At 41.4% G+C, this 20,452-nt stretch overlaps 1 protein-coding gene across 3 annotated transcripts in view; it reads right to left on the bottom strand.

Moving 5' to 3' along the window:
• SDK1 (sidekick cell adhesion molecule 1) overlaps window positions 1-20,452 on the bottom strand; it is a 395,504-nt gene that overhangs the window by 87,728 nt on the left and 287,324 nt on the right. For all 3 annotated transcript variants that reach the window (XM_064673195.1, XM_064673194.1, XM_064673196.1), the window contains exons 20-23: window positions 17,251-17,443; window positions 13,967-14,065; window positions 9,167-9,358; window positions 7,592-7,713 (exon numbers count right to left, since the gene is read on the bottom strand). In XM_064673195.1, the coding sequence (XP_064529265.1) occupies window positions 7,592-7,713; window positions 9,167-9,358; window positions 13,967-14,065; window positions 17,251-17,443 (606 nt within the window). The remainder of the gene's footprint in view (window positions 1-7,591; window positions 7,714-9,166; window positions 9,359-13,966; window positions 14,066-17,250; window positions 17,444-20,452) is intronic.

Here is a 20,452-nt window from a genome sequence, read left to right as displayed (position 1 = left end):
AAGTATCAAGTAGTAATATAAGAAAATGAAAAATAGCCTTGATAATAACTCGCAGGAACTGATGCATACTAAATAAGTCTCAATGGAGGCAAAATGCCACGGAAATGAAGACAGAGAAACAAGAACAAAGTCAAAGAATAAAAGTGTTTTAACCTCATCTGCTGCTCTGCACTTAGACCAGACTTTTCCATGTGCAATCCTTTGTATTAATTAATCACAACATGTTGCCCAACATGGTCTCTCAGCTCCGGCAGTGTTAGAAGGGACTAAATGGTGATGAGAATTGAGCATTGCTTTCCATGCAGCTTCCTGGAGATTAAATGAAGATGAATCAGGGCTTAAAAGGAAGCCAGTAAAGCACGAGTGAAAGGCCAGAGCCTGACCTGGGACTCTGGAACGTGGCAACATCATGGATGAGACACAGTAGGAGTGTGGAGAATGGGAGAAGATTGCTGGGCTTCACTGTGGAGATTCCCAGGACAGCTCAGGCAAGGCTCCCTGCTGTAATTCCCTAGCACTGTGCACAGTTACTCTTGTGTTTCAACCCTGCCACAAAAGACAATACCTGTGCCCAATTCCCTCGTCCTGGTATCCACAGCCAAGGGCTGAAGGATATGAGAGGATACATGGGCAGTTATTCCCTTCAGTGTCTATTTACAGACCAGATAACCATGAAGATGCCCTATCTTTTTTCAACCTGCTGACATTATCTACTCCCACAGACTGCTGTGGCAACAAATTCCAGAAGCTCTCAACCCACTGTGTAAAGAGCTATTTCCTTTAATCTTTTTTAACCAGATCCCTTACGAGTTCTGTATACAAGTTACAGCCACAGACACTGTCAGAGCACTTGATAGGCACCATAGCTCAAAGTATCTCACATACCCCAAGTACTTCAAATAGAAAATTAGGTTTCATTCACTCATTTTTTTTCCCCTTCAGGAGAAGCAGCCTGATTTATTTATAGATGTTTTAGTTCTTCGCTCACCCAGGACTTGGTGTGCTGCATATTTATGTTTGTGCATGAAGAAAGGACACAAAAGAAAATTAGGCCAAAGTAATAAGTTCTGCATTGCACTGTGGAAAGAAGCCTCTGTGATCTTCCCAGCAGAGCACTGCTTTCATGGAAGGATGTGGCTGAACAGGTCTTGATGGGCCTTTCAGTCTTGTTGGTGATCAAGGTCACTGCCACATAGCAAACAACATATAAAATAGATGGTAGTGAAGATTATGGACCTCTTAAAATTCCCAGTCCTAACCAAGCTCCATAAATTGTACTAAAGCTCTTGGATACAGAAGCTTGAGGGAAACAAGTTGAGACAGGTCTGAATGGTAAAACAGAACATCCCTAAACTGAAGCCAGAGAAGAAACAGATGATAAAGAGAACTAAAAAAAACCCCAAGAACCTACACAAACAAAGAAAGGATGAGAGGGTTCATTTCAGTCAAAGAAACAGAGAATACATCTTATTAAATGAGTTTTCTATTAATACTGTAGAAAGTCTACAGTAAATGCTTACTTTTGCAAATCTTCCACTTAACAGCATCACCTCCAAGGGCTGCAGTAATTATGTAGCAACAATCCACAGCACTCTGGAGGCTGCAAATAATCTCCAGTGGTGACTAAGTCGCCTTTTTATATTCTAAGAGCAGTAAGAGCTTTTCAAAATATTTCTTACATAAAAGAAAAAAAAAAAAAGGGGGCAAAAAAAACTAAAAAGGCACCCAGGTTGCAGTTGCTGTGCAGCAGCAGGCAGGTCATTAATACACATTAAGGACCACAGGGCTGTGAACACCTGACATGGACTCAAGCGTGAGACAAGTCCAAACCCCTGCCTGGTTTGCAGAGAGACATTTACAGGTGGGCTGGAAAGGTGGAAATATTGAGGATCCTGTGCTGTTTGAGAAGCAGGACTCTGGCAAGTGCCTCAGAAGCCACCCAGGAGGCAGATTTCTGGGGTGATGGGTGCAGTCTATGAGGAAATGGCAGATTCTAACCAAGCCCAGAACGTTGGTTGTTCCCAGGCTTAGGAGCCAGCTGGTAACAGTTGGTCGATACCTGTTCTGGGATGTGGGGGACCGTGGGCAAAGTGGCAGCACAGACAGTCCCAAATTAACCACTTTGAGACTCATTTTTAAATTTCCGGCAGAGAGGCAGCAAAAAAAAAAAAAAAAAAAAACAACCACAGGCATATTTCTGTGATTTAGGAAAAGATTTTAAGAAAAATACACCAGGAACTTGCTTTAGTTAGAATAATACCTTGTAATGTTCCCTGGATCTGCCGCCAGCATTTGGGAAATTAACTTCTATTGAAATCAGTAGCATATTTTAGATTTTTTTGTAGGGAGTTTTTTCACAGCAAGAGGATTGAATGGTTAATAGCTGTAGGGCAGCTTGGTGAACAGCCTGGGGACTTCTGCATGACCTCTCACTTGTGTGGCCAAGCAATCCCAGGTCTGTGTTACTCAAAAGAAGTTTCACTTATTTATTTTATATATAATATATATATATGTGTGTGTGTGTGTGTATATATATATATATTCTCAAGTGAATCTTGGAAGAAAACCTTCAGTGATGGGCTTCTGTGTTTTTAACTTCCCTGAGATCTATAGCAGATTCCAAGTTTCAGGCTCTGGAAGGAAAAGGAAATTATTTTTTGCTGAAACACTCTGATGTCAGATCAGAGGAAATGTATCAGTTTCAAAAATCCGAGTACAAAGGGATTCCCACGGGGCAAAAAGAACCACGGGCAGTGGTAGGGATAAAAGAGTCCTTTGAGGGGCAAGAGAGCCCACTCTGAGCAGCTCTGCATAAAATCAAGTGAAGTTAAAGGCTTCTTTCTTGTAGCTGTTTTTTTGGATAACAGTGTGTGCAAACTTCAGAGAAGGATCGTGTTTGTTGACAGACACACACGTATTCGTGGGTGCATTGTTTTGGGAGGCAGATGAGACACCGACTGCTTTTCTGTTATCACCAGCATAAAAACTCCTCAAGGAATGCACTCTGCATCTTCCCAATTCCCTGTGGAACAGGGCCACAATCCCCAGGGACCCCAGGACTGCCACATTAAAAACACCCATGTCCCCCGAGACACTTCATATAACGCTCCATAACAATCAGCCATCACTAGTTAGCACATATTCATTCCCATCTCTCAGCTGCTCCCAAGGCATTACACTCAATAAAACTGCATATTCCTTTATTATTGCAGAAATGAGACAGCATAAAACAATATTGGAAGTGATGTCGGAACCTTTTACTTCTCTGTGCATTAGTTTCTCCTTTTCTTAAAAGGAAAATGTTACATATTTTATAAAATGACTTAACATTTTCTGATGGAACGCACTGTACGAGAAAATTTGCAGAATTCTGACTTAAAAAAAACCCCAAAAATAAATAAAATTTGGAACAAAAAAATCACTTGTACAAGACAGCACTGCCGCCGAAATTTTGAACAGTTACGAAGCACTAACTTCAAGAAAGGATAACACTATGTTTCTGTACATTATAGAGGTACTCTGTGTTCCACTATAGTTCAAGATGTGTCAGAGTTTTCATTTAAGAGGTCCATAACTCACACATTTGAAATCGCTTTGGGAGAAATTCGGTTCACGGGATGTCAGCCCGGGTGCAATTTTTTTTCTCACTAAATCCCTAAATCGATTCAGCCATTTTTGATTTAAAGATTGTCAAAGGCATAAAATTGTCAGAGTTTCAGACACTTTATTTACCAGCCCCAAAGTGAAAACGACACCAGGAGAATCACCTGGCACAATGGATGAATCCTATCTGGGTCACTGACTTAACCCACGGAACCAGATAAACTCACGGGTAAAGTTGCAACCCCTTTCCCAACTCACAGCTTTAGAAGGGAATACATGTGATAATACTTTAAAGGTTTTACCACTTTGAAACTCTGCTACTGTTCACCATGACATTCACACAAAATCTCTCTAAAAACAGCAGAAAGGCTTTAAGCAAAAACTCTCTATAATAGCCCATGTACTCGTGGCTCCAGGAAATGTAATACCTCTTCAGAAATGGCTTTCAGCTGTTCCACAGGTCTTCTGCTGCCTGCAAATGACATTAATCACCAGAAAAATGCACCAAACTGGGCAGAAGTTATCCCAGCTTTTCTAATCAGCCACTGGAAAGCTCAATGGTGTGGATTGAGCACCCACCAAGGCAAAGTCATGATGGGTTGAAATTGGATGTATCATTAAGGTTCCTTCCAACCCAAACCATTCTATGATTCATTTATGTACTTCTCCTGACAAAACCCCAGGAACAATCCAACACAAGAAAAATAAGCTGAAATTGGATTGCAAACATGAAACTACATGAGCACCAGCAGGGATTCATGGTCATTCTTGGCTGAAAATTGCCAGAAAAAATGTCTGCAATATATTTCCTGACTGCATCTGAGAGTACAGGATGGCTGGAAGGATTTACTGAAATTCCTTGTGCAGGAACAAGTTACCTGTGAGTGTCAGTGCCACGAGGCAGCTACTGCTGGTCCCTCTGAACAAGTGTCAGCAGAACCTTTATATTACATTTGACCCTCTTCTCTTTAGATTCTACTCTATGTGATGGGAAAAAAAAGTTAGAAGTATTTTTTAAATAGCATTAGTACATCCAGTTTCTCCAGTCCTGAGTCTAGATAAGAAGATGGAAAAGAAACAACCTAATGACAATTTTAAGAAATCCCTTCAAAAGCACAGAATGCAGCTTCACCAGAAACACAGAAATGGGATTTGTAACACTTGATATTTCAGTATCTAGCAACACTAAACTCTTAACGACCTGATCTCCTCTCATGTTCATTGACATAATTGAGAATTAGTTCCACAGCGGCTCCCGCGAATTTACACCCCGGCACAAAAAGCAGAAACCAAGGCCAGATGCCCAAAATGTCACGTCAACTGGAATTCCCAGCTGTGTTTTTCATCCAAATTGTTTCATGAAGTATCAGACTTCAAAAATGGCTCTTAGCCAAACTGGAGTACTTGGAACATTTTCCTAGACCTGCCCTCACCAAGGAAGCTTTCTGCCAAGTCAAGGAACAAAGAAGAAAACCACGTTGGTGGCAGGTTGTTGGTGTGTGTGAATATAAAACAGCTGAATTTTGTCTGTAAGGACTCCACCTTTCAGAGTGAAAGGTATATTCCCAGTAGAGATGGAAGAGAAGAGTCAGAAAATAAGGGATGCCCAATGCAAAGCTATTGCCCAGCTTACAGAGGGGGACAGAAGTGAACTGCACAACGTACAGATTAGTATTTTATAATTAAATGCGATCCTATCACTTGGCAATACCATCTGTTTTAAAATCATAGTATGCAAAACCACCCCTTAAGTGGCTTTTAATTTAATGCTAAGGCATGAAACACTTAACACTGCTATTAAAAGCTGTAAATGGGTCAGTGAATGAAAGATCCAGAAGGACAAAAATCCTCCCTACAGTTCTGTTCAGGAAATACTGTTGTAGGTGAGGTATAACCACTGCCCTTCAATCTTTAACACAGTCTTAAGGAACAATTATGGTTGTCTATACTAAAATACAGATGTTCCAACAGCAGTCTGCACCTCAGCACAGAAATATCCCAGCTTAGAACAGACTCCATGAAAGGCAGAAATGAGGACTGGGGTGTCACTGGCAGCTCTTTTGCAAAAGCTCACGTGTCTCTGAAAGGTGGGCAGGGAAATCCGTGAGGTCCACAGGGCAGGTCCAAGGCAGCTTAAATCCAAGTCAGGATGGAGGCATTTCTGCCCTCATCTCTGCTCCCAGTGCCATGGTCTCACCCCTTCCCCTTACAATGATGCTCCTCTGATCACACACAGCCCATGCAGAGAGTTGATCTGTCTGAAACTCCTTTGTTCGGGGCTGGATCAAGGCTCGCAGCCGCCCTGTGTATGATCCTGCCTGAGTCAGGGCATGCAGGAGGAGGAAAGTCTTGGTAAGTGGGATGGGGATAGGGAGAGGAAACGGGAGCAGGACAACAAGAGTTCTGGTTTAGATCGGCAAAAGGTGCTGTGAAACTGCACTTCAGGAGAGAAAGAGTTTGAGAGGAGTGCTGGCAGAAAGGGGCTGTGAACAAAGGATTATACGCAGCTGTCATCCTGGAAACAGGATTTGCTGTATCCTTAAGGACTCACCAATTTCTCTGCATACCTGAAAAGACTTTCGTTAATCAGGTGAGAAAGAATTTTTCTTTTTTATTAAATCCACTAGGAACCACATTTGTTGTGCCCAAGCTGAACAGTGAGGTGTGGTGTGCTGAAAAAGACTGCCCAGACTCTACAAGGACTTTGGGGTGCTCCTTCCCCAGATGGAGCAAATAACTCCAGGATCTACCAGAACCACAAACCCCTTGACTTTAGCAGCAATGCATAAGATACTGATGAGGGTTTGTGAACAAGAAAGACCCTCCCTTCCCTCTTTGCACCACCAAGGACCATTCCAACCACTGCTGGTACCCAGGGCTCTTCAAGGATGCAGATGAACTTCACGGTAATTATTACTGAAGTTTTAAAGCATTCAAATTTATTTCACTTCAGTGGCATTTTGCAACTCACTGAATTAGCAAATTCCCAGCAATATCAGTGTGGTGTTCCAGCAGGAAAATGCTTCTCAGAATGTGCTAAGACACCATATTATTGGATTTCAGTGTTTAATTCTGTAATATGCAATAATGTGTATATAAATGGCACGAAATGTACCAACTTGTTCACAACAATCTCATTACCAAGTGAAGTGATTGTATCAACATGTCTAAGTGGTGATGGTGATTTAAGAAGTCCAACATTTGGTCTTAAAAACAGATTATATTATTTATAAAGATCTGTGGGTGGAAAGGAAGAAGCAAAGCTCATCTGTCAGGAGAACAAATGAGGAATACATAACTCCTCCAAGGCAGAATGACAGCAGAAAGAGGGATATTGTTTAAAGCTGATGAAGATGAGAATTCATCCTATTCATATCTAGAGGCCTGAATAGAAAACCTTGGTATATTCCATTACAAGAAAGAAAAATACACTCAATCTCACGAATAATGGTATCTTTACTGTTCAGTGCAATTTCTTCTATACTTCTGAGTCTACGAGATGATAATTCCAGGTTTGCATGTGATTTGAAAAGACACCTCACAGAACCTAAACACAGGTTTCAAATCCTTTTTAAAAATCAATGGATGGACTAAAGCTCTGCTCTGTGTGTTGCTTATGATGTGTCTGGTGTTCTTCTGGAAATAAACCAGCTTTACAAAAATCCATGTGATTTCTTTAAAGGATAAGCATTCTCACATATATATATATATATATATATATTATAAATCACATTTTCCTTTTATTCCTTGGGACAGAATTCACAGTATTCATATGGCCCTTTTTTCCCTGGCTGACACACAAACATTTCCCAGCTGAGCCTCTCAAGCTCCCTGGCATCCCAACCTTTCCAGGACCCCCTGAACAGCTACCACCAGGCCACTTACAGAGGAGACGTGATCCAAAGTTAAACAAAAACTGTAACCCAAACAGCAATTCACTATTTGGACCCTCAGAGACTTCATTAAGAGATTTTTGTCAGGGACATACCTGGCCTTCAACTATCCACTTGGAGATGGAGGTTTTGCCGTCGTATCCTGGACGGAATTGAAGTGTGGCAGAGCGAGGGCTGATGTTGGAAATCACCAGGTTGGATGGAGCACCTGGAAGTTCTGGAGAAACAGAAATGTAAATGAGAGGTAGAAAGACTCTTTGTCTAGGGCCCTGTAACACAAGCTGAAATTCAGTGTTTCAACATATAAAATACCTTGGTAACAATTATAACAATTTTAAAATTCCTGTAGCAAACAAAGAGGGCGACCATCCTACAAAGGTAGCCCCAATCAAATCTTTGCCTTGCATTAGTCAAACTTACAGTGGCATTTACATTTTTTATATCATCTGAACTAACAACAAAAGCAAGTCCAGGAAAGAGATATTAAATATAGATTGTTTAGAATATATTCTCAGTAGCACCTGCATTTTTAAGAAATAGAAATAACTATTATAATCAGTAATTACCTAGTGGAAGGTGTCCCCGCCCATTACAGGGGCTTGGAACCAGATGATCTTTAAGGTCACTTCCAACCCAAACAATTCTGTGATTCTATGATGATGTTGCACTCTGTGCAAGTGCAACAGGCTGAAAATGGGTAGGTTTTTGGTGTGTCTTTCAAGCATGCAGGAATACACAATATTTCTTGATTCTTATTTCACATTTGTGGGAACCGTGATCGATAAACTAACCCTGCCCAAGTAGAATATTGCTGTTATCTGGCTAACAACAGGGAGCATGGCATTGATCCAGTCTACAGATTGTCACAATTACCTATGATTGGGGAAAAGAAAGGCAAACATACTTCAGGACATATAGAAAACTTCAAAATACTGCAGAAAGGAAAAACTGGATTATTCTCAGCAACGTACAATAACTGCTCCACTTTGGAAAATTCTGCTTCTATAACCTATATATTAACTGAAACTGCTTGTCTGAGGTATCAATTGGCTATTCAGTTTGCTTTTATACTGGATGAGGGAGAGTGTAGAATTTTTAAAACGAAATGCAAAATGCTTAAATGTACAGGTGCCCAAATGGTAACTCAGACAATGTGGGACAAAAATACCACTTTCCAAATCTGTCTCAGGCCACAACTTCAAAATCTTGTAAATAAGATTTTAGTTTCACTATCCAAGTGACCTCTCATGGTTGAAATAACCTATACTGCTCCTACAAGGAAAAACTTTTCCCTCTTAGCATCCAAACCTTATCTTTCCCCCCAAAGCAATGCTTTTTGAATAGATTCAGGCTTAGTTCGTATGTTACTTTGTAAATGTCAAGGGATTCTGTGTTGTACCCATTTTATTACTTTGTCCATTCCATTGTCATACTTCCAACTTCTTTTGTATTTGTATTAAAGAGCCTCAACTTTCTGGAATTTTCAAACTGTGAGTGTGTCTGTGCTCACATTTCAATCTGTCCCACAGATTAAATTTAAATTACGCGGTCAAGAATTTCGACGCTTCACAAATAAAACCATTTTTATTACTTCCAAAGTAACCCGCGACGGGAACAACAAAACATGAAGTATTGGCACCTTTTCTTTTGTTTCATGGAGTTTTACCAACCTGGGGGCACACCAGAGGAGATGGTGGAGGACGTGACCCACCCGCTCCCTTTGGCGGTCACAGCTGCCACCTCGATGGTGTAGGTGGTGAGGGACGAGAGCCCCGTGATCTTGTACTCCAGGGTTGTGTTGGACAGTGTGCGGGCAAGGCGAGACTCGTTCCTGCCATACATCTCCCAGGAGATCTGGTACCCTGAGAAACAACAACACACAAGTCAAGGGGGCCGTAGTTTTCCTTCCACAGCCCACAGACTGGTAAATTCCTGTGGCAGCACGATTTGCCTGTGTTCCATGGTGGATCATCATTCCTTACCCTACCCCACTGTGGTCACCTTTTATAAGCAGAAAAAAACCCCTTGAGGTAAATGTAAACTAAAGTAATGTAAACTAAATGTAAACTAAACTGGCTAAAATACCCAAATATTTTTCTGATATTGTTATTCCCAATAAACAACTGATGTAGGTACCCTATGGGGCATCATCTGCCTATCAGATTACAGATGAGGGAGGACATGAGGTCTCAACAGACTGTCTCTTTTTGCTGTGACAATACAGTGCTTGCTAAGAAATGCCTTGGAAACCTGGGGATAATCTCACAGGACTTTCACTCTGTGAACTCTGTGAAGCAAACAGGAAGAAACAAGGACTTTGGAAAATATAATATCTGCTCACCAGCTGGAATATCTAATTAAAAATCTATATGTGCTTAGTAGGGCTACTCCCTTTCCAGGCTGAAGTAACCTTCACTGCTGTATATCTAGAAATACTTAGAAATCTGACAATAACAATCAGGCAGGAACATTGTGGGAATCTTCCAGGAACTGAAAAACCTCTACTCCCCACTGCTTCTTCCTCGCACAAATCCTTCAGCAGGGTGAATCATTATCCTTTCTTTCAAAACCATCATGGAGCCAATGCATTGTCCAAAGCTGCACTTGCCCTGACCTCCATATTATTCTTCTATCACAACCAGGCTTCCTTTTTATCACTTTGATAACCACTTGCCTTCCAAGAACTTTTGAAACTTTCTACTGTCTGATTTGCTCAATTTTACCTCCAAATCTGCTTGTCCTCCTCCTGCCCAGTCCTACTTTATTCTCGTTTGAACCTATGTGAACCTTGCTGTGCCAGTCTCCAGAGAGCGTGTCTGAAAAGTTTGCTTGATTGCAGCTTTCTTTGTGATTTGACTCAGAGGGTGAAAAAAAAAATACACATAGCTCTTGAATGCCTGTGAAATTGGAGTGAGTGAAAAGGACTAACAGAAAGGAATCCCACTGTGTGAACCATGCACGAGGCAAACTGGCTAGAGAAACTCCCTACTGGGTTCATGTTCCCATCATCTAAGATGAGGAATTCAGACCAGCTGAGAGGCTTGAGGCTTTTTCTTCCTCAATTTTTTTTTTAAATAAAAAATCATGATAAGCTGATTAACATATATGAATTGATGTAGCAAAATCCCATATGGGATTAATCAACAAGAAAACATCATCTCATGAGCTAAAAGCATGGTGAGACAAATATTTCTGTGAGAGTTTGAGAGGTGTGAGATGTTCTCTGTCCTCTCTGTGAGCTGCCATTACTGATGGAGATTCATCTTAACCTGATTTTGCATGAAAATGGGCCCGGAGTGCTCACATAGTCACTAATTAACTTTTCAGGTGAGGGGGCAGTGATAAAGAGAGGTGATGCTTCAACAATTCCATCTACACCACAAAGGCTTCTTTGAATGTGAACTACAGAGGGGAAGGGGAGAAACTCCTGAACACTCATCTGGAACTGGTTTTAAACAAGCGTCTGAGTGGGAATTAATTAACTCAGTAAATTACCAATGTCTTGGAAACACTGTGGTGTTCTGCTGCCTTCTGAAAAGGCTTAAGAATCATTTATCAGATCAGAGCTGATGTAGCACAGGCAGGATTATAATCTGTAGGAACATTTTGACAAAATTTAGGGACTCTGTTGCCTCTATTAACAGAGGATGAGCAGAAAGGTGGGGGATGATTGTCTCCTGCCTTTGGTGCTCAGTGAAGAGGCACGGAGGAGTTGCAAACAGAAGGACCATCACAAACACCCTTTTCTTTCATTAGCTGTGGGTGCAGTTTGTTCCAGACAATAAATAACCAGAGGAAGATAAGCAGGGGACTTTTAATGCTCCCTCTGTCCATTTGTTGCTTACAGACAATAGAAAGTGTCATTCACCAAGCACCAGGCAATCTTCAGTGATTGAGGTATCTTCTCTCCCATCTAGATAAGCTCAGGTTATATATCAAACGCTGGTGATTATTCTTTGGACATTTTATGTTTTCTCCCTGGTGACCACAGGATGAGCCCCAGCTTTCCCGCCCATTAGGCACAGAGTCTCTACGTATTTATTTTCTGAGGAAATGTTCACCAGGAAAACTGTCCTGAGTTCACGTGTGTAAATTGAAGAAAAGGCAAACAGGCAGCATTTGCTGCCAGATATTTCAGCCCTGGATGTATAGTTAAATTCTAGTCATATAAAAAATGAGAAGAGAAAATCTGTACGTACACGGTGAGCAGACACAAAGTCAAAAGCATAACCAAGCATAACAAAAACAGATGAAAAAAAACTGCTGAAGGAAAGGAACAACAACCACTGTACCCCCAAGTAGCACTTAAGCCACGCTGGCTGACAGATAGGCAGAACTTTGGGACATGTGGTTGGTGGAAACACACTCCCTGTGTTACAGACGTGATCCCTGCCAGAAACGTGTGTGGGGCAGAGAGGGTTTCCTCTGGCTCTGGTGTGAGTGAGAACAGGAAAGGTGCCACAGAGCCTTCCCCTGTGCTTTGGCACTCCTCAAAATGCTGCCTAACGGGAACTAATGACCAGAGGAGTTTCAGAAATAATTTTCTGGTGATATGGAGTAAATTCTGTACACGGGAGCAGTACACCCAATCACAAACTGTCTGTCTACATCCAGGGCCTCATAAATCAATGTTTACTGAGGGAACGAGGAAGATACTGAGATTTACAGCAGAGTAATGGGCAATTTCCCAGCTCAGGTTGGCTGCTGGGTACCCTGTCTGCGCTTCCCTCCTCCCATTGCTGGTGCAGGGAACAAGAAGGTCCACTAAAGACATCAATGAGCAGAAATGATGAATAATTGCTTCCCTGAGCACTCAGACCTCCAAGCAGTCCTCTATAAACCTTTGAGGTGCTCAAAGGGCATAAACAATTTTCCTATTCTTCCATCCCAAATGCAATTTGCATCATTAAGGATGCAAATTTCCTTATAAATTTCCTTATAAACTCTGCTGGGCATTTTCACATTGGTGTTTTGTCATGAACAATAGAGCTTGTTTAGTTAAGTCTTTCTGGAACAATTTACCCCAAATATAAGACAGTCCATCATCGAGTTCCAGCAGGTTTCAACCCAACCTGGGAGGCAGCAGCTTGTTTCCAGCAAAGCAATTCTACAACACCAACATGGTGCTGCTCCCTGATGCTTAACAAGGATCAGTATTACATCATCTTGGATAGGCTTGGATGTAGGTCCCTAAATTTAAGCTCTCGGGCTTGAAAGGCTTTGGCCATCTTCACTGAATCAATACTGCTCTGCTTTCAGAAGTCATTAGTTTCTATTCTCAAACCACTTAAATCAGTGCATATTTCAGGAAGGTGACCGTGGTGTAAAGGCAGGAGATGATCTACACAAGGACTCCACACACACTACAAACAGCACAGAACACACACATACAAACGTTACAGATACACAGAGAAAACACTGACAAGTAAAAGTCCTATCAAAATGATTAGACCTGTCAAAGTTAAAATGCTTCAGGAAATTAGACTGATATAACATTTCAATGGTCAAGGGTCAGGAAGTCTGATTTTTTTTAACCCCTAAAGTGTATTTTCTTACAAAGTATAATAATTTTTTCCAAAAAATTAAACATTTCAATGTCAATGCTCCCAAATTAAAATATTTTGGTCCACATGAAACGATCCTCTCCCTTCCCAACTGTGCTTTTTAGCTCCAGTAACTTAAAATCTGGGAGCTTTCTTGTGCTTCAAAACCTTGAAACCTTTCTTAAATGGAATGTCCGTCCTGTGGAGCTGTAACAGTTTCCCCTCTGAAAACAATATTGCCTCTGTTGATAAGAACTAGAGGTTTTCTCAAGTATTTATAGCTTCCTTTATGAAAAATAATGAAGTTGCTGATGTTGTATCTACACTGGCATACAGTAAATAGATAAATAGCTTGTCAAATGGCAGACTCATCAAAGGGAAACAAGAGAGTTCTGAACCCTTGTGGTGGTTTATAACAGATTAAGTAATGACATGCAAATTCTGTCACGCAGTCCACAGCCAGGCCACTTGATCACAGATGAAGGGCACTGCTGATTTCAGGCTTGGTCCTGATTGCAAATCTTAACAATGCCAATCCAGATTTTGCAGCTGTAAACTCCGTGCAGGAACCCCCCACCCTTGGGGCAAAGGCCAAGCACGGTCTCACAAATTTCCACAAATTTAGTAACGCAGGTGGAGGTTATGGAAGATTTAACAGGACCAGAAACCCTGTGGGGAGCTGATTTCCAAAACAAACTGCCTTTCCAGTCACCACAATCATGAGCTGCCAGTAACTGGACCCAAACCTTGTATAATGTGCCCTGGTGACATCTCAATTACCCAGAAGAAGGACCAGGACGCCAGCGCCCGCAGTGGCCAGTTCTCCCTAAATGCTCTGTTACACAAACAGTTTTTCACTGCAGTGATTCATTCCACCCCACACACACTTAACAGAAAAGAAATAAAAGCAGACATAGCAGCTGATACCTGTGATGATGCCATTTTTCTCTACAGGTTCTTGCCAGCTGACCTTGAGCGAGGTGTCCAGGATCTCGGTGAAACTCAGGTGTCCCACTGCTCCCGGCTCTGGAGATCAGGAAAGAAAAACTGTTAATAGGAGAACCCGTCTTAATTGTGATCTAATTCACATGGCAAGGTTAGGGATGAAGAAATACAGCACTGAGCCAGGGCCAAGGGAAGCTGAAAACATCACTGAGAGGGAGAAGACAAGCTGGGAAGAAACACTCTGGCTTATCATCACATAAATTATTTCACCCGGCCATCATCCCAATTGTCTGGAGAGCTAAAGAGAGTGGAAACAGGAGACGTGCACACAACTTGTTCTTTCCTCTCTTCTTCATCTAACCTAATTAGCACAATCAAGCTGGCAATCCTGACGGTGATGGTGTTTGCCATTTTTCCCCTCAGTGGCAGGTGTGTGGTGTTCACTGCTGTGCAGCTTATGTGGACCCAGGTCTGTAGCAACACCACCAGCAACCCCCTCATCTGGGAAGAGCTTTTTCCCTATGCAAGGTCACAGCAAGGACAGAGTCACCAAGCCACTGCTTGGATAAGTTCTCTCAAAACAAATCTAAAAATGTCCAACATAATGGCAACTGTCTTCTGTAAAATGAATACAAGTGTGTGAAAATTTTAAAGGGTTTTTATGATGCAGCTAAAGAGCTCTTAAAAATTCAGCTCCCCAGTGTGCAATGAAAGAGCATAAAATGGAATGACTGTCAAGAATATGCCATCCTCCCTCAATTTTGGCCTTCAAGGAAGACAACCTGACTGATTTTTGATCCAAATACTGTTCTGTCCTCAATCGATGTACTGGAAAAAGGAGATTTTGTTCACTTTATATTCACAGTGCTTCTGTCATTGGATCCCTGCCCGAGTATCCTCCAGCTCCACTGACATCAGTTGGCAATTTCTTGTCTGCAATTTCATATTTTGTTTCCTCTTCAATTTAGTCCAGTCTCTCATTCCCCTCCAGCTATGACAAAAAAAGCTCAAACCCTGCCAGTAGGTCAGATACAACCCCATTTGCAATTCTGCAAACCTAGTGAGGAAAGTTTCCAAATCCACTCTGCGATACCAAGCAGTCAAAGCTCCACAGAAGAACTGCTGATCCTTTAGTGATCCCAGGAATACCCAACAAGAGCATGGCAGTTGTGCACTATTTGGGACCAGGGATGTGCAGACACAGAACCCACACAAAGCTTGGCTCCAATTAGCCCCTGCAGTTGCAGCCCAATTTTAATGTCACCACGAAACACAGGTGCAAGTGACTCCAAGCCAGGACAAGATACTTCTGACTGGATGTTAAATTTTATTTGACCTACAGTTCATCAGCAAACAGATCCGTTTGCACAAGTTTTTTCTAGAGGATTGCCTAACTCTGCTATAGAGACTGAAAACTATCACCTGCAAACATGAATGACAGTCCTTTCAAATCTTTTTTCCCACCACATAAATCCTGAAGCAACTTAAGAGTCAACGAGTTCTCCACAAAGATGCATTATACCATCCTGCACATAACTTCTCAGCCACTCTGAAAAACGAGGGAAGCAATTCTGAAGGATTAAAAAATAAATAAATTAAAAAATCCCCTGCTGAGGCTCCTTGCAGCATACAGCTGCATACACCAGGGAATGCATCAAATGGTTTACAAAATACAAGTCCGGTTTTCCCTTGTTTTATGTTTCCTGATGGAATTTTCTGGTGTTTAAAATGGCAGGTGATCTCAACATTTCCCTGAGATAGTCTCAAAGTCTTGGCTCTGCCTCTTCTCTCACTTTGTGGGAAGTCTGCAAGGCTCCTTTCTTCAGCCTTTCCTTCAGCAGAAATATTAACAGCCTCTCCTCTTCCCAGTTGATTAATTTTTGCAAAATCTTGGGAGTCTTTTATCTTTGGTTTCTTATTCTTCACTGAAATTTGCCACAGGGTTCAACTGTCCTTGGAGAGAGAAGACAGATGAACCCAAGAAGGACAGTTGAACACATTTACAAACCATCCTTGTCTAAAGCTTTGTTTCCTTAGGAAAACAGGCAAAAAAGTTGATACTGCACACAGGAACCTAATGCATGTTTCTCTTTCCACCACACCTTTTACTTTAACCCCAGATAAACAAGTTTGAGTTCATATTAGTGATTCACAAAGACTTCTGGTAGTTAAATTGCTATCTCTGGTTTAAGTCTACACCCTGCTCTGGGGACATAGCTCTAGCATATAGAGGAGACTAACCACAACAGGAAAATCCATGGGAAAGTAATTTTCTCCATGGTCTTTCAAGAGTATGTCATGAAAAATTGGATTAGCACTTTGAGCCTCACTTCTGTGAATCTTAATGACAATTGGATTTTTCTTTACGGGAATACTGACCAACCTAAAAGATCCCTATTAAGGCAAAGCAGTATTTCTAAAAACAATATCTTAATGGATGTATTAGACACTTTTTATTCTGATTTGAGTCTGTAAATGGGCAGCAGTGTTTATGATGCTCCAATACAAGAATATACCAAAGCACTGGCCAGAGCCAAGATCACTGTGGAGACAATAACTGCGAGGCCACTGCAGTTTAGTCCTTATCTGAATCAGGCACACGTGAGACTTGCGAGTCCCAAATATGTCTTGAGCAAAAACTTCCAAGGGGCCACAGAGGCCAAACCATTTTCTGATTCAGGAAACAATTTATATGCTAAACTATCCAGCTCATTTTACTTCACCCTGCCTCCAGTTTTTCAGACTAAAAGATACTGCCTTGTTATGATCCTGGTTCTTTTACACAAATGTTTGCAATATAGTATACAAACAGACATTTTCAATATATTGAACAACAGAAGGAAACAATCACAAATTAATCATTGACCTCCACAGGAAGTTTCAGTGCTCACTTCCTAAGAAGATCAACTGATATTTATTTGGGTGCCTGAACATGGATTTAAGAGCACAAGGATTCACAGACACAAACAACGCATTCTGTGTTGGCTGTACCGGACTGTGAAGTTCTCATCTAATGATCAATGTGAAAAAATTCATCCAGGTTCAGCCCATAATGAAAAAAAGAAAAAAATCAAATATTTGCCACAGGCTAAAAGAACACACCATCTGAAAGGTAACCATCTGAAAAGTAACTTGAGAAGAGACTGCCAACTGATCATGAAGCTGAGATCAAAATTTAAGCACAGAGATTTAAAAATTCTGGCTTTTCTATCCAACCCACCCAAACCTGAGTGCTGAGGTTCCCTGGCAGTGCTGGGGATACTCACTGTCCTCCAGGGTGCTCAGGAGCTGGGGTGTGCTCCGGGGGCCATCCCCTGGCGTGGTGAAGCACAGAACTGAGGTGTAGTAAGTGGTGTATTTCTTCAGGTTGGTGATGCAGCCACTGTGGACTCCATGGAAATCCGGAGCGATGGTGACCACAGTCACACTCTCTGGAGCGTCCACTGGCCAGGCCAGAAGCTGGAAAATTTAAATATGGATGAGCTCTCATCAGAAGTTGTGTCTATTTGGAGGCAAAGTATGTTTGGCTGCCAAAACCATCTTAATCTGATTGTAAAGAACCAAGCAATGCTGTTAAACTACTGTCAGCTCTGATGCTGAACAGATGGATGTAGCAGTGACACTGTGATACTGGAGGGATGTCTGTAACACTCACCAGTGATGGGGGATACACCAATATTGCAATTCTCAATGTCTGCTACTGAACAGTGCCAAAATTATTGCAAATTATTACCCGTATGACATGGGCCTTTCATCAGCCTGGCCACTCTCTGCTGCTGAAAGGAAGCTGAAGGAAGAAAAGTACTTTCAGTGCTACTCTGACATAAATGCTTTATCTTATTTTGGGGTTCCTTTACAGATCCCACTGTCTGGGGAGGTTGGTGGGATTAGGGGACACACACATCCTCCTTCCCGTCCCAGAGCCAGCCCAGCACCCCCCTGAGCAGCCCTGCCTAACAGGCTGAGAGCACTAAAACCATCAGTGGACTGAGGACATCCCCACTGTGAATGATTCCAGCAGTTCTGGAACTACAGAAAGAATAGAAAATGGTTGTAAAGATGATTACTACAATTTCCAACACCCGAGTCCCAAAAGTTAGACTCCTGAAGACATATTTTCATGCATTTAAAATAGGGTGCTTGTCAGATGAGCTCAGTTCCTCCAGGTCTCATTCATCTCAGCCGATGTTCTGGGCGATCGATATCTTTGAGAGTGCAATACCTTATGTGTTGGTACCTAAATGAGGGCTTAAAAAATTCATTTCTGGCAAATGCCTTTGAAATTTTGAAACAATTTTTGGAATTGCCTTAAAGGCTTAGGGGGTCTAAAGCTCGAAAGCTTGTGAAATTTTTATTTTGTCCAAAAAATCCTTACCCTGTAGCTTATAGAACGTGTTAAAATTCTAGGCCTGACTCAGTATCCGTGTAAATCCTGCTACTTGTATTGATTTCAGGCTCATAAACATGAATAGATACCTGAAATTAATGAGCCATATTTGACACATTTAGCCAATGTCTAGTCTCTGAAAATCAAAAAGCGCAGTTAGTGGACTACAAGGAGTAATTTTGTTAGAAATATTTCATATTTGAGAAGGTGTACTTTACAACTTATTGAAATGCAAATAAATTTCAAAGAAAAGATAAAAATGGAAAGTGCTTGAAGAGGATACTAAGTTTTATTTTCTTTTCTAAATCACCTCCGTGGATTACAATTGGCATTTATAACTTTGGAGGACTGACTTCTTTTTTGAGTGCATTTCATTGCACGTTCTTCAGGAAACATGCAGAAAACACAGGTGAACAATTCTGTCAGTTTAAGGAAAAACCTTAAAAAAGGTTTAATCCTTAAAAAACACAAAGGCCTAACTTTGACTACTAGCAATTTATAAATCATACACAAAGCTAGGCTATAAAAGTAAGTGACAGAAATGTTCTCATATGATCTTTGTACTGCAATTCACAATCCCCGTGAGAAACAGGAATGGTAAAACTGTAGCAATCTAGTGCAATCAAAAAGATCCAAAGAAATAGAAATTTTGATAATTTCAAAGGTTTTCACTGTCCACTGACAGATACAATTTATGATTTCAGTTATTTTATACCATTGCTCAAGAAATGAAAACATAAATTAGAGGTAGCTATGGAATGAGACAAAGGATCTTAAGACTGAAACTCTGAATACAACAGAGAATAAAAATCTGAAATAAGACTTCTGCAAATCTGGGCTCACTGTGCTTGGAATTACAGCAGAAAATTGTATTGCACTGAAGTCCACTGAGCCCCAAAAGTGCTTTTATTCTCCAGAGTCTGAACAGAAGCCAAGTACTACTTCTGTATTGAGCTTTTAGGATATTGTCCTGCAGCCCTGTCAGTCACTGAGCCTTGAGAGCTGATTCTATCTCTGGGAACAGCAGACATACACCTCTACAAGTATTTAGGTCTTCAGCAGTGGGATTCTGAAGCCACTGCTGGTCTTTATGAAAAATACATAGATGTGGGCAAAAATACTGGAACACCCACGCATACCTCTGTTTGTCTCAGTTTCTCCATCACTTTGAGACATTCTTGGAGAAGGATCAAGTCTTCTGAAACATCTCAAATCCATGATCAATCTCTTAATTCACAGCCTGTTTTCCAACTACACATTCTTCTCAGCCCACTCCACATTCCTTCACCCAACACCTAAATCAACCTTCCTCCTCCCTGCTCATAAACCAAACCTTTCTTCCCTTCCTACCAGATTTCTCTTTGTTCTTTCCATGAACACTTTTAAACCCTTCATTTATTATGCCCTGACTGCCAAACCATTGATGGAGTTTCTGTTTATTCCTGAGGGGCAGGAATAAATCACTCCAACTGCCTCCTTAGCCCACACTCCACTGGCCAGAGGACCAGTGAGGGCTCTGTTAAACACTCCCTACTCTGTAACAGATATTACCAGTTGTCCCATCAGCAGGGACTTACCATGGTAACTCCATGTCATCAGGGCATGCTTAATAAACTTTACACTCTTATACTTCCCAAATCATCACAGTGGGAAAGTTAAGACAAATATTTAGTGTGATGTCTTGATTCCAAGTGAAACAAATGGGAATTCTGCGTTAGGGTAAATAGAAATCTCAAGCTGGTTTTCAGTGGCACAATGACATGTGGTGAGTTTCCAAACTGACATTGAACTGCTTTTTGGTTTTGGAAACTTCCCAGGAAGATGACAAAAGTATTAGGACCTCTAGCCTATGACACGTTCCCTTTTCAGAACTTAGGTACATTGCAAATGTTAGAATCACAGAAAGGTTTGGGTCGGGAGGGATTTTAAAGATCACCCAGTTACACTCCCCTGCCAGGTCCTGCAGGGACATCTTCCACTAGACCAGGTGGCTCCAAGTCCTGCTAGGAGCAACAACTGCTCACTTCTCCCTTTGTTTTACCCATGTAAGACACTCCTGAAATTACACGGTCACTTTGGAG

The sequence above is a fragment of the Pseudopipra pipra genome, chromosome 16 (genome assembly GCF_036250125.1).
Source record: "Pseudopipra pipra isolate bDixPip1 chromosome 16, bDixPip1.hap1, whole genome shotgun sequence".
Taxonomy (NCBI): Eukaryota; Metazoa; Chordata; class Aves; order Passeriformes; family Pipridae; genus Pseudopipra; species Pseudopipra pipra.
This window is presented reverse-complemented; position numbering and strand designations above follow the sequence as displayed.